This window comes from Durio zibethinus, chromosome 14, assembly GCF_047325235.1.
Source record: "Durio zibethinus cultivar Kanyao isolate XHJ-2024 chromosome 14, ASM4732523v1, whole genome shotgun sequence".
NCBI classification, from domain to species: Eukaryota; Viridiplantae; Streptophyta; class Magnoliopsida; order Malvales; family Malvaceae; genus Durio; species Durio zibethinus.
This window is the reverse complement of record NC_143175.1, coordinates 9,461,957-9,474,931: the sequence shown is the minus strand read 5'-3', so window position 1 is coordinate 9,474,931 and position 12,975 is coordinate 9,461,957. Positions and strand designations below refer to the sequence as shown.

Genomic DNA, 12,975 nt, shown 5'->3' with positions numbered 1-12,975 from the left:
ATCCCTCCTTGGTTGGCTTTAAGAGAAAAAGAAAAAAATTAAAAGAAAAGAATTAATAATCTGATATTCCCTAATAATTTGATAGTGTTAAAAATAATACAACATATAAGAAATAAAATTATAATATAGATTGTTCATTTTTTATATTAATACAAAGGCAGACAATTCATCACCCAAATGGAAACAGTAGAGAAGTTTAAACAAACAAATATGGTCCTTTATTTTATTAGCATTATCATAAGGAAAATGTTTGCTGGTAACCTAATGGCACCACTAATAAGAATGAGAAAAGCATACCGGTATCTTTTATTTAATACTTAGTTTGGATTAGGGGTATATATAGACAAAATTTTTGATGAATTGATCGTAAATATATTTGATTTTTATTTGTTTATTAAGTTTAATAAATAATTTTAAATAATATTATTTATTTATTTATTAAATAAATTGAATACAAATAAAAATTTATTTAATTTATTTATATTTGTAAATAAAATTATTTAAAATTCGTTTAAAATTTGTTCGATTATTATTCGTTTATTATTTGTTTATAATAATAATAATAATAATTTTTTATTTTTTATCTTAATTTTATTTTAAAATTTATTTATATTTATTTGAGTTTATTTATATTCGTTTAAAATTTATTTATTTAAATTTATTTGGTTATAATTTATTTATTATTCATGACATATTTGTTTGTATATATTCATGAATATATTTATTAAATATTTAATTATGAGTTCGTTTAATTTAATTAAATTGAACATGAATCAAATATAAACATATTAATATCTAAATGAATTGAATGAATAAATAAACAAATCGAATATGAACTAAACTCAAACACTTTTAAGAAAAAAAAACAAACTATAAACATATTTTTCATTTATATTATATTCATTTATACTCTTAGTTTGTATTAAGACTTCGTCTAGCATTGTTGTTGACAACAGTTTTTTCGTTTAAAAGCTGCTTTTGACTCTAACTCAATGCTAAATGGTAAATTTTTTTTTTTACTTTTCAATTTAAAAGCTTGATTTTCCAATCAAATAAAAAAAAATTCTTCAAAAGGTGTTTTTGCAGTGAAAAAGTTGCATTTGAGATAATGATTTTATTATCTCTATATTTTTAATATTTTAATATTTTATATATTTTTTTAAACATTTCAATTATTCACGGAAATATCAAACAATTAAAATTTTTAACAATATTTTTTAAATACACTTTTCTAACCTAAACTTTTTTCAATTTCAACATAAAACTAAACTAGCCCTAAATATTTATCCCAACAAATAAATGTATATAATAAACAGAAATAAATGAAGAGTAATTATCAAATATATTAATAATAGAATTTTTAATTTTACAAGTAAAATTAAGATAATGACATTTGTCTATTGGTATACATTTAAGAAAATAAAAAATTAATTTTAAAAAAATGTGATACAGATGTATTATTTTAATTTTACTTGTAAAATTAAAAAATTTTACTGTTAATATATCAAATAATTTTTCATAAATAAAATAAATAATTTATATTTGATATTTTGTCGATGTATAATATTATATATTATTTGTACACCATAATTTGCTATGTAATTATAAAAAAATTTAAAATTTTAAAATCTTTAAAATTAAATAATTTTTAAAATTTAAATATTTAATTATATTAAAACAAAATAGTAATGTGGATCATACCCATAATATAATATATATATATATATATATATACTATCAAATATGAATCCATAAAATAAAAATATATTTTAATATAGGTACACTAACACAATATCAGATTCAAATCCATGAAAATATATATATATTATAATAAAAATAATCCAATCATTGGGAAGATAATGCAATTCCCAGCAGATAGATAATAAATAAATAAAAAGGAAAACATCGACCGCATAATTCCATTGGCTGCCGACCTTCAAAAAGTAGATTTCGTAGCTCTGCTAATAAATTGCAAATTGTGACGCACATAAAAGCAGCAAATAAAGATTTTAGTTTGTCAATAGAAGAAAATGGCAAGTGAAGCGTCATTGGTTGCTATGGTGGTGGCGCTAGCGTTGAGCAATGCGCTGCTAGTGACTAGCGAGAGTGAGTATAATAAGGTGAAGATATGGCCAATGCCGGCGTCGGTGAGTTACGGCCACAGCCACCTTTACTTGAGCAACGATTTCGAGCTCTCCACTAACTATGACTCTGGACTACTCAAAGACGCATTCAACAGGATGCTTGCTGTCATCAGACTGGGTCATATTATTGAAGCCAATTTCTCTGCCCTCCACCTTTCACCTCTGCTCCGGGGTCTTCATATAGTTATTTCCTCTTCAAACCACCAGGTTCTCTTTTGCTCTCTTTAGTTGTTTATTTGATTTTTTTTCTATTATTATCTTCACTTTTTTCCCCGAGAAAAAAAAAAAGACAATGATGATGACTTCACTTCACCCATTTTCAGTTTTTTTTTTTTTTTCGCTTTTCGCTAATAAAAGAAAAGGAAAGTAAAGCTGTGAAATTGACGCAAGTTCAAAAAGAAATTAAAGTTATTTTTAATACCAGATCCAGAAATATTTTCAGAATATTCACTTATAATATATAAAATATTGCCAATGCATTTATCAATTTTATTAGGAAAAAGGTGTCAACAAAAATTTTGGGAGGCTTAGAAGAAAATTTTTTAATAAATTTTCTTATTTTCCAGTTTTCTAAAACGAAAATTTTCGAGTGTTTAAGATAATTTTTTTTTTATTTTCTTGTTTTTTAATTCTTAGGTGTCCATGACACCTCTCACATCATTCCAATCGGCCCTGGTTGTTTCGTTGTCTGAGATTGTGGAGTGTGAAAATATTTTCTTGATAACGAAGTTATTAAAATGTAGTGGGAGTATATGATTTGGTGAAGGCAATTGATGGTTATGTGATTTGAAGAAATTTGTTTGTGGTTTTGGTTCCAGCTACAATACGGCATTGATGAGTCGTACAAGTTAACGGTCCCATCACCAGAAAACCCGGGTTACGCCCATCTTGAGGTTAGTTCGAATTTTATGGGATTGCTAGTCCGTCCTACCATATAAAAGTACCTACCGTAGCCTTATACTGTATGGGTGTGTTTTCAGAAGAAATATGCCTCTTGAGTTCTTTTATTCTTGAAGGAGGCAAATTTCAAAATACAGCTGAAGGTTTATGATTATGATAAGGGATTGATTGTCTGTTGGACAAAATTGCAAAATATTGGTACTTTATTTTATACTAGTTTATTTTGAATTTACCTAATCTTATTATCAACTCCAAACTGTTTTGAACAATGCAGGCACAGACAGTTTATGGTGCTTTACATGGGCTTCAGGTTAGTGCCAGCATAATTCTTGTTGCTAAGTCGACATTATTGTGAATTCAAAAATTTTTAGAATATACGGTTTTTCATATAACGTTGCAGACATTCAGCCAATTATGTCATTTTAACTTTACAAGTCGGGTCCTTGAAGTTCACATGTCCCCGTGGACTATTATTGATCAGCCAAGATTTTCTTATCGAGGCCTCTTAATTGGTGAGATACTTCCCTTCTACTACATGCTTAAGTGATTAATGGCGTTGATTTCCTTGGAAAATCAATTTGTAGAGAATAATCTTTGATTTATATTGAAATAATTAGGGACTTCATTTTGGTATTGCTTTAGCTGTTAGCTATTATTAAAATATATACAAATATACGATACTACCCATTTTGGCCATTATACATCTTCAGCAACCAACTTAATGAAGGGTGGAATAGCAGTTAAACTGCCGCATCTGCATGGGTTCGAGAAAATTATATAAAGATAGAATAATCTTTCTTAACTAATCTTTCTTAACTCTGTTTTCTGTCTTCTTTTTCAAAATAATGATTTGACCTTTCGAGGTAATCAGTGCAGATACGTCTCGTCACTATTTGCCATTGCCGGTTGTTAAGAAAGTTATTGATTCCATGTCCTATGCAAAGTTGGTATGTAATGCTTTAATGACATATTTCAACTGGAATATTTCTTTCCGCCTGATTGTATTGACTAAGTGGATTGATTGGTATAGTGAAACACCACAAGAATTAGCCTTTAAGCAGTAACTCTTTCTTGTTTTCACACAGAATGTATTGCATTGGCACATTGTAGATTCACAATCTTTCCCTTTGGAGATACCATCATATCCTAAACTCTGGGATGGTGCTTATTCACCTTCAGAACGATATACAGTGGCTGATGCTGCTGAAGTTGTGAGGCATGTGATTCCCCTCTTTCTCACATGATCCAAATAATAATTACTATCTGACTACTTCAATTCTTTTTTATTTGTGTATTTTTAATCTTTGCAGTTATGCTCAACAAAGAGGAATAAATGTATTGGCTGAAATTGATGTTCCAGGATATGCTCGCTCATGGTACTATATGCTTTCTCCATTCTTAATGTACATTTTTGTTCTTCTTACTAATATGCTTTCTTTTGCAAATAAGCAATACTTTATAATAGATGAAGATGCTAATTTTTTGCCTGTCATAAAGGTTCTTTGGGAATTACAGTTAGTAATCTTTAAATTATGGAAGTATCTGACTGTATTTGCTTATTTAGTGAATGCAAGTTACAAATAAAAGTTAAGCTTTCTGATAATTGACCACGCTTTAAGCTGGTACTTTTAACTATGGTTACATCAACATAGGTACTCTAGAGCAGAGAACATGGAAACAAAATTCTTGGCAATAGCTACTTACCAAAAAAAAAAAATTCTGGGCAATGGCTAAACTACATAATTTCATTTCTTCTAGAAGAAATAAGAATAGTTTCAAATGCTCTTTATTAAAAGGTTATGATGCAACTTCAACATGGAAGGAAATTCTAAGACCATGACAAGCAGTACGAGAGAAAGTTGGGTGCAATAATATATGGTTTTTCTGCCTAGTTCCTGCAAGAGAATTGGAATTAAACAGGAGTTGCTCATGGAACCACTATCAACTTTTGTCAAATGTTTCATTAAATTGTGAGGCCACCATTGACAAAGATCAGTACTAAAAATATCTTGCATAGCCAACTATCTATGTGGTTTGCATGACCCAAATTATCATAAATAGCCAGTCTTGCATTTTTAATCTATACTAAAATACTTGTGTTCAAATACACACAACAAACACGTATAAATATTGCAAAATTGAAGTCAGGATGTGTGTCAACGAATTTACATGCTTTCTATTGGCCTTGTCCTGTAATATTTTGAGTAACTGCAATTTTAATTCTCTAGGGTAGTAGTTATCCTTCTTTATGGCTATCGAAGAACTGTCAACACCCTCTTGATGTCAGCAACTATCTTTGTGGTTTGCATGACCCAAATTATCATAAATAGCCGGTCTTGCATACTTAATTTATACTAAAATACTTGTGATCAAAATCAAACACACAACAAACTCTGATAGATATTGCAAAACTGAAGTCAGGATGTATGTCCAAAAAATCATGTTCTTTCTTTTGGCCTTGTCCTATAATTTTTTGAGTTACTGCGGTTTTAGTTCTTTAGGGGGACTGGTTATCCTTCTTTATGGCCATCGAAGGACTGTCAACAGCCTCTTGATGTCAGCAAAGAATTTACATTTAAAGTAATAGATGGAATTCTTTCAGGTGATCTCCTTACTTTACCCTCAATGTCATTATTTCTATCAAGAAATGACTCTGCAATTTTTCTTTCCTTGTATAACAAAATGAAAATGAAATTCAACTAATGATATTGGAATTCTTGTTTCAGATTTCAGCAAAATCTTTAAATTTAAATTTGTTCACTTGGGAGGTGATGAAGTTAATACAAGTAAGTTAAATCATACTATCTTATAATTCCTACTTGTATATTATTATAGGATGCTAATTATAATTTTTTATTTGAGGCTTCTTTTGGGATAAAACTATTATCTTCCCAAAAATTTGTGTGGTAGATTGGGGCAGCCTTTTCATAGGAGTACTTACATTTCCTTGGATAATCATGATATGTTCTGTCACATACTCCAAACTGTTGTCTTTTAAGCATTTCTTGAATTTGTTTTTCTATTGTTACAAATAAACTCATTTCAATTCCTTTTAATGTCCAACCAGAATGGAGAAGCTATTTTGGTCAAGCTTATATTAAAATTCTAAATCAACATTCTTTGACCTTCAGCTGCTGATGATCCATATACCCAAAATTCTCTTATAATCTATATGACATCTGGAATAGTTTGTTTTCATACCTCTTACTTTGGTGTCCAAAGCTATAATAATGCCCCCCATAGGAGATAAAGTGAAGAAGCTGACGAATAAATAAAAATGGTGGAATGAAGAGGTTTTATTCCAGACATTGTTGGTTTTCATGCTCAGGGATATTTTCTCTAAGCGAAAACTTTCTAAAGAACCCAACATTTTATTTGTGTAGGTTGATAGATGTCGACTTCCTAGACCTCTGCTGGGTAACATAACAATTAAATGAAATTCTAAACTTTCTCTAGATTGATCTCTAAGGTTATCTCCTAAGAGGTAAACTAGTTTCCAGGGCTCTCTTGTCTTTGTAGAATGATCTCTAATTCATTCTATCAATATCAAACAAGTTGTCTCTAGGACATAGCTTATGAAAGAGGGCAAGAGCCACATATCCTGTGGACCTATTCATCATTTTCTAAACATTACTCTTCCCGATATATTTGTATACTTTGAAGCGTACATTTATATCTTAATAATTTGAGGTTAATAGTTTATTGATCCAACCACTTTCATTTATAATTTCAGGTTGTTGGACCATAACTCCTCATATAAGCAAATGGTAAGAAGTTTAGGATCTTATGTGTTGATTTGCTGCACCTCTGAATGAAAATGAATATTTACTCTGGTTATCAGTTTATTCCTTTTTACAAACTCTATGGAAATGTTACAATTGTTCTTTTGCAAAGATTTGTCCTGCTTTTGTTGCTATGAGTAATATACAGGTTCTATTCTCTGTCCCCCCATGTTTTAGTAGTTTTGATGTGACATATCTTAGTTCACCTCAGCTAGTGGGGAGAGTCTTAGTTTGTTGTTGATATAAAATTATCTATTTCATCATTCCTTTGCATTCCTTTGATGCATTCAACACAACCTAATGCTGCCACTGCTGAAAATTTCTTTATAATTGTTCTGTTATTGCTGTAAATAGTGCATGAATGTCATACTGCTAAACTTCTTTTTTTTTTTTTTAATTCCATATGATTCATCATGGTATGCTATGAATATGTTCCCAATAACTATTCCATTTACAGGACCTCTTACTTTCTTGCTGCTTGGTTTGTAGGTTACGAGAGCATGGTATGAATGAATCTCAAGCGTATCAGTACTTTGTCTTGCGAGCACAAAATGTAGCTTTGTCCCATGGATATGAAATTGTTAACTGGTATTCATCTTCTAGAAGAGCTATTTAGTCAAACAACAACACTGTATATCCTATTCACATATTGAATATAACAGGGAGGAGACGTTCAATGACTTTGGCAATAAATTGAGCAGGAAGACTGTGGTTCACAATTGGTATGTCTTACTCTTTATCACTCAAACCTAGAGAATTTATGCATTATATTCTTTCTATAGATGTGATGCTGCATTTTTTTGCAAAGAGAGCTTTTAAAAAAATTAAAGGAAATGCTGTCTTTTTTTTTCTCTGTTGCTGACAAGTAATTAAATTCTGTACTGTATATAAAAGTAGTTTAAGGGGTGAGAAGTTTTTGAAGACAAAATATCCTCTCAAAATTCAAATCTATTCTAATTAAATTTATCACTTCATAATTTATAATTTAGAATAACAAGGATCTGTTAAAGGAAGTGAAAAAGTTAATTATAATTACTACCTTTTGGTCATTAAAGGACCACTTGGATAGTTGATTAATATGAAGTTCTTACAAAATGTTTCAAGGAGTTTCCATAGCTTTTTAGAAAATGATATTTGATAGAAAATTAATGAAGTAACAAACAAATTAATATTCGCAGCCCTATTCTTTTTCTTTTTGTACAAGGAGTTATTTTGATATACATATCATATGAGTAGGGATCCACTTACACTAGTATAAAAGTCACACTTTTTTTACCTTTGGATCAAAATTAATCCATAACATTTACACAGCCTTTTAGATCCAAAGGTAAAAAAAGTGTATAACTCTTATACTAGTGTAAGTGAATTTTTAATCATATATCTAACAATCCATTTACACTTGTGTAACTCTTACTTTTTTTTGGACACTTATATTAAAATTTTAAATTAAAATTATATTTTTAAATTTAATAATTTTGGTCCAAGGGTTCAAAAAAGTGTAAGACATACACTAGTGTAAGTGAATCCCTCCTTTCACTCTCTCTTTCTCTCTCTCTCTCTCTCTCTCTCTATATATATATATATATATAGGAGGGATTAACTTACATAAGTGGAAAACTAAAAAAGTTTTACACTTTTTTTAATAATTTATTTGAATAGATCTAAAGGATAAAAGATATAATTGAAAATGAGAAAAAATGATTTAATCTCATAAAACTTTGTGTAAGTTGATTTTGACTCCATATATATATATATATATATATATAAAATATATATATAAATATTTGTAGTTCAGCTTACATCTTTCCATCTAATTTAACAGATATATGATATTTGTGTTTCTTTTGTACATTGATGAATTCTTAAATTTCACTCAAAATCATTATTTTTTCTTGTAACTTTTGGCCTTTATTTTAAATAATTTAAGAAAAATAATAATTAACAAAAAATTCTTGCAACTGTAATAACAAATTTTAATGAATTACAATAAAACTTTATAAAAAAGTTAAAATTATACAAATGAATGTTATATTTTATCTATATAATATTAAAAATTAAAAAAATTGATAAATCTCGATACCTACTTGAAGAGAGTATTACAAAGATTGAACTTTTTGTTTGCACAAATCAAACTCAAGTATTCATCGAGTCAAGCTAGAATAACTCACAAGTCACTTGATTCATTTATACCTTAATGTTATGGTTTTAAATTTTCATTTTTAAATTAATAAAATTGAAAATTTGTTATATTGTAACCCAAATACAAAAATTTTTTGGAAATTCGTGGTTTCTTTGAGTGTTATACAATTCCAAAGCAATTACATTTAGGAAAAATCTAATAAACTGAGCAAAGCATCAGTATGTTTTTGAGCCATGCCTTGTTTAAGTAAACTTGTTCTTAGTAATACATGTTGAAGAAATTTTTCATTTTTTTGAAAAAAAGAAAAGCCTTGGTGCATGGTTAAAGACCGGCCAAAATTTGTATAAATCAGCCAAATTAGTGGACTAGTTTCAACTTTTCAAAATCAAATTTGATCTACTTTTTTACTTTTAATTTGAACTATGATCCTTTTAATTGTTATAGAACAATTAAATGGTGAGCTAAACAAATTATTATTTTTATCTTTTAAGATATTAATACCTATGTTGCCTTTTTTGCTAGGACAGGGTACTACTGGAAAACTTAATCTTTAGTTGTGCCCCCATTCCCTCATCCATTGATAATAAAATGACTCAAGCATATGGTGGAGCCTTTGTGCATTTATTCTTGTACAGCAGCTGTTTAAAAGAAAATGGATTGGACTGGCTGGTTCTATTACAGATTTGGTCAAACTCTGTCCAAGGTTGTGCAAAGCTTGAGCAGTTTGATTTACTAAAATCAAACTTAAACTATTTTACTTTTTAAATGATTTTTTCAAGTTGCTAGATTTGAATTCTCAATCACTCAAATTTTAAAGGACTATCGAACATTGAGCTCAAAACCATTACTGTCAACTTTCTTGTTAAACCGATTGGATCTAGAAATGTTCTCACAAATGGTTATTTGTCCGGTCTGGTTTTTAAAATGTTGATGATAAATTTTATGTTCCTTATTTATACTGCTCTAAAATTCACTTGGAGTGATGCAATACCAATGCTGTAATATATATTCCTTGATTCAAGAGTTCATGTGGGTTGAACTTTTGCTTAAGATTCTTTGGCAGGCTTGGTGGTGGTGTTGCTCGACAAGTGGTTGCATCTGGGTTAAGATGCATTGTAAGCAACCAGGACCAATGGTACTTGCACTACTTGGACACTACATGGCAGGAATTCTATGCAAATGAGCCGCTCACAAATATTACAAACTTGAAGCAACAGAAATTAGTTATTGGAGGGGAGGTGTGCATGTGGGGTGAATTCGTTGATGGTTCAGATATTGAACAAACGATATGGCCACGTGCTGCAGCAGCTGCAGGTACTTAATATAATATATTAACATTAGATTATTTGCATATTATGATGTTCTTGCCATATAAGTAATACTAATACCCTAGATTCTACAAGTCTGAAGTTGGAATTATTAGGTCAGCCCCTGGAGCTCCCATATATAATATAGTGTTATGAGTTTCTTGGTTGGAAAAAATTTTATGGAAAACATTCCACATACTTTCTTTGTTGGTCCAGAAACAGGGGATGAAGTTTATTAGATTAGAGAAATACTTGGTATTTATACTATAACATTAAGGTTTACATGGACAGCTAACTGCAATTGGCGTTATTAGCTTTCCATTCGGAAGTAATTGTTAATTGATTAATAGTAACTCTTATCCTAGGCTCTGGGTTGAATCATCAGAGCCGCAAAATCTTTGATATGCATTTTGATATGGCTTTAAGTTAAATGCTGTATTTAAAACTATATATGGACAGAAGCATAAGCACGAGAATAAGATGACTTGCTCAGGTAAACAAGTATAAGCATGCACCTATCTTGATCCAAATGCTTGGGTGACCCTAATTAGTTTTAGTTTTAATTTTATTTTGAAAATTCAGAAACCTAAATCAGAACTTAAGTATTGTCTTGATATTGAGTTTACCTCGCATTAACCAAATTCTTTCTTCTTCTTGTCTCCTATCTAAACTGCAGAGAGGTTATGGACACCCTATGATAAGCTGGCTAAGAATCCAAGAGAAGTAACTGGACGGTTGGCACACTTCAGGTGTTTACTGAATCAAAGAGGAGTTGCAGCTGCTCCATTAGCTGGACAAGGCCGCTCTGCCCCTGAAGGTCCAGGTTCTTGCTATGAGCAATAATTTGCTGATTCACTTGTATCAATTATTCCCCATCGTTAAAAAGAAAAAGGCATTGGTCCAGAATAACTCCCATTTTTATCTCTTACATGGTGGATGTTTCTATAAAAGGTTAGATAATTTCATCAATGGAAGGAAATGTTATTTTCTTATATGCCAGGAGGGAAGTAGTACATGGGGAAATGATGTCTAATAAATCTGAACTTACTGTTTTTTAAAACTCTCAATTTTCAATTTACCAAATTGGGGTAAAAGAAGTGGAAAGGAAATGATTAAATTTTTTAAAAGGTCAAAATAACTACTGTAGCCCTCTTTTCTTATTCAATTTTCAAACAAAAACCCCTCCTGGCATCCAAAAATTTGAGTGAATTTAACTAGTCATGGCATGTAGTGACAATGTCTCCAATATGCCAAATCCTTCATTTAAAGATACAATAAGCACAAGCGTTCATTTCCATATTTCGCGATTGAATTTTGGATTAAGTGTTAGGTATTACTCATAAGATTACCAATAAACTCCAAAAGAATAATTGAAGTGTTTTTGGAGTCCAGTTAAGTGCCATAAGTATCACTGACATCATTGTTTTGGCAACTTGATATGATTGTCCTATAGCATTCAACGAACGAGTATGATTCGTAATTTTTACACATGTCAACGGCTCAATCGATAAGGATCTTTTAACTCAATGTAAAAATTTTAGATTTGAGTTTAGATTGTGATTTTTGTTGAAATTATTTTGAATATATGACTTTCAATCATTATTTTTAAATTATTAAATATAATATCTTTTATTTTTATATAAAATATTAAATAATTTATCTATTCTTTAATTTAATAATAAAAAACTTGTACATTTACGTAAAATTTTTTGGATAATTTTTTATCTTTTAGATGTTATGAATTGATTTTTTTTTTGTATTATTATTTTTTTTATAAAATTACAAGTTCAAAAAAAATTATAATCATAATCAAATATTACATTCATATATAAAAAATTATTGAATAATTCACTAACAAAAATAAAACATAACTAGATAAATTCAATATAAAATTAGAATCAAACTCATATACTGTAAAACTTGAACTTAAAATTTCACGATTTTAAAATTTATTTCTTACCACTAAATTTTTTTTGTATTATTTTATTTAATTCATGGAACAGAGGACGAAAATGATAAGATTCAAATTTCTACCTTATATATCTTTCAAAATCTTTTTAATCATTAAATAAAAAATTTGAAGATAATAAATATAGCTCGAACGTTGTTCAAAGTCTTACTTATCATAAAATCAATTCATATATTATTTGCATATTAAAAAATCATTTAGTTATACTCACGTGAAATGATCCTCATCAAGATTTAATGAGCATTTTTCAAATACTTAATCAATATCATCATAAGCAGTACCTTTAAAGATGGTGAACATACTTCACCAAAAATAAATATAAATATATAAATAAAGTGAACAATTAAGATTACATCCTTTTGAATTACTTAAGACATTAAAACTTAGCATAGAAAGATAAAATTAGTACTCGAAAATTAAAAAAGAAAATTACATGCAGTAAAAAAAATTTATAGAATCACAAGCAACAAATATTATAAAAGAATTCAAAAACAAAAAATTAACCTTACAATACCCTTTAAACTTCCGATGATACCACGAAAAATAAAAGAAATTACATTGTTCCTAAATAACACGAGTAGCCAAAAGCTAAAATGAAAACTCAATATATTATAATAAGTTTAAATATTTCTTTGTTTTCTTTTTTAATCTTGATATTATTATAATATATTTAATGTCTTTCATACAAATTTATTTTATTACTTTTACGTGACAATAATTATTAAATATAATA

The 12,975-nt window shown here is 28.9% G+C and overlaps 1 protein-coding gene across 3 annotated transcripts; it reads left to right on the top strand.

The window, feature by feature from the left end:
- Nucleotides 1–1,850: 1,850 nt before the first annotated feature.
- LOC111294306 (beta-hexosaminidase 3-like) lies at nucleotides 1,851–11,265 on the top strand. Of its 3 annotated transcripts, none has more exons than XM_022887570.2 (14): nucleotides 1,851–2,351; nucleotides 2,963–3,037; nucleotides 3,319–3,354; nucleotides 3,445–3,556; nucleotides 3,921–3,991; nucleotides 4,130–4,260; nucleotides 4,355–4,420; nucleotides 5,546–5,646; nucleotides 5,771–5,830; nucleotides 6,778–6,811; nucleotides 7,316–7,414; nucleotides 7,489–7,548; nucleotides 10,030–10,280; nucleotides 10,950–11,265. In XM_022887570.2, the coding sequence occupies exons 1-14, from the start codon at nucleotides 2,031–2,033 to the stop codon at nucleotides 11,114–11,116; spliced, it is 1,584 nt and encodes a 527-aa protein (XP_022743305.2). In that variant the 5' UTR covers nucleotides 1,851–2,030; the 3' UTR covers nucleotides 11,117–11,265. The 3 variants fall into 3 exon arrangements, with proteins under 3 accessions (XP_022743305.2, XP_089599583.1, XP_089599582.1); XM_089743457.1 differs by lacking the exon at nucleotides 10,950–11,265 and adding an exon at nucleotides 9,494–9,669 and having other exon boundaries at nucleotides 10,030–10,224; XM_089743456.1 differs by lacking the exon at nucleotides 10,950–11,265 and adding an exon at nucleotides 9,494–9,669 and having other exon boundaries at nucleotides 10,018–10,224.
- Nucleotides 11,266–12,975: the final 1,710 nt, after the last annotated feature.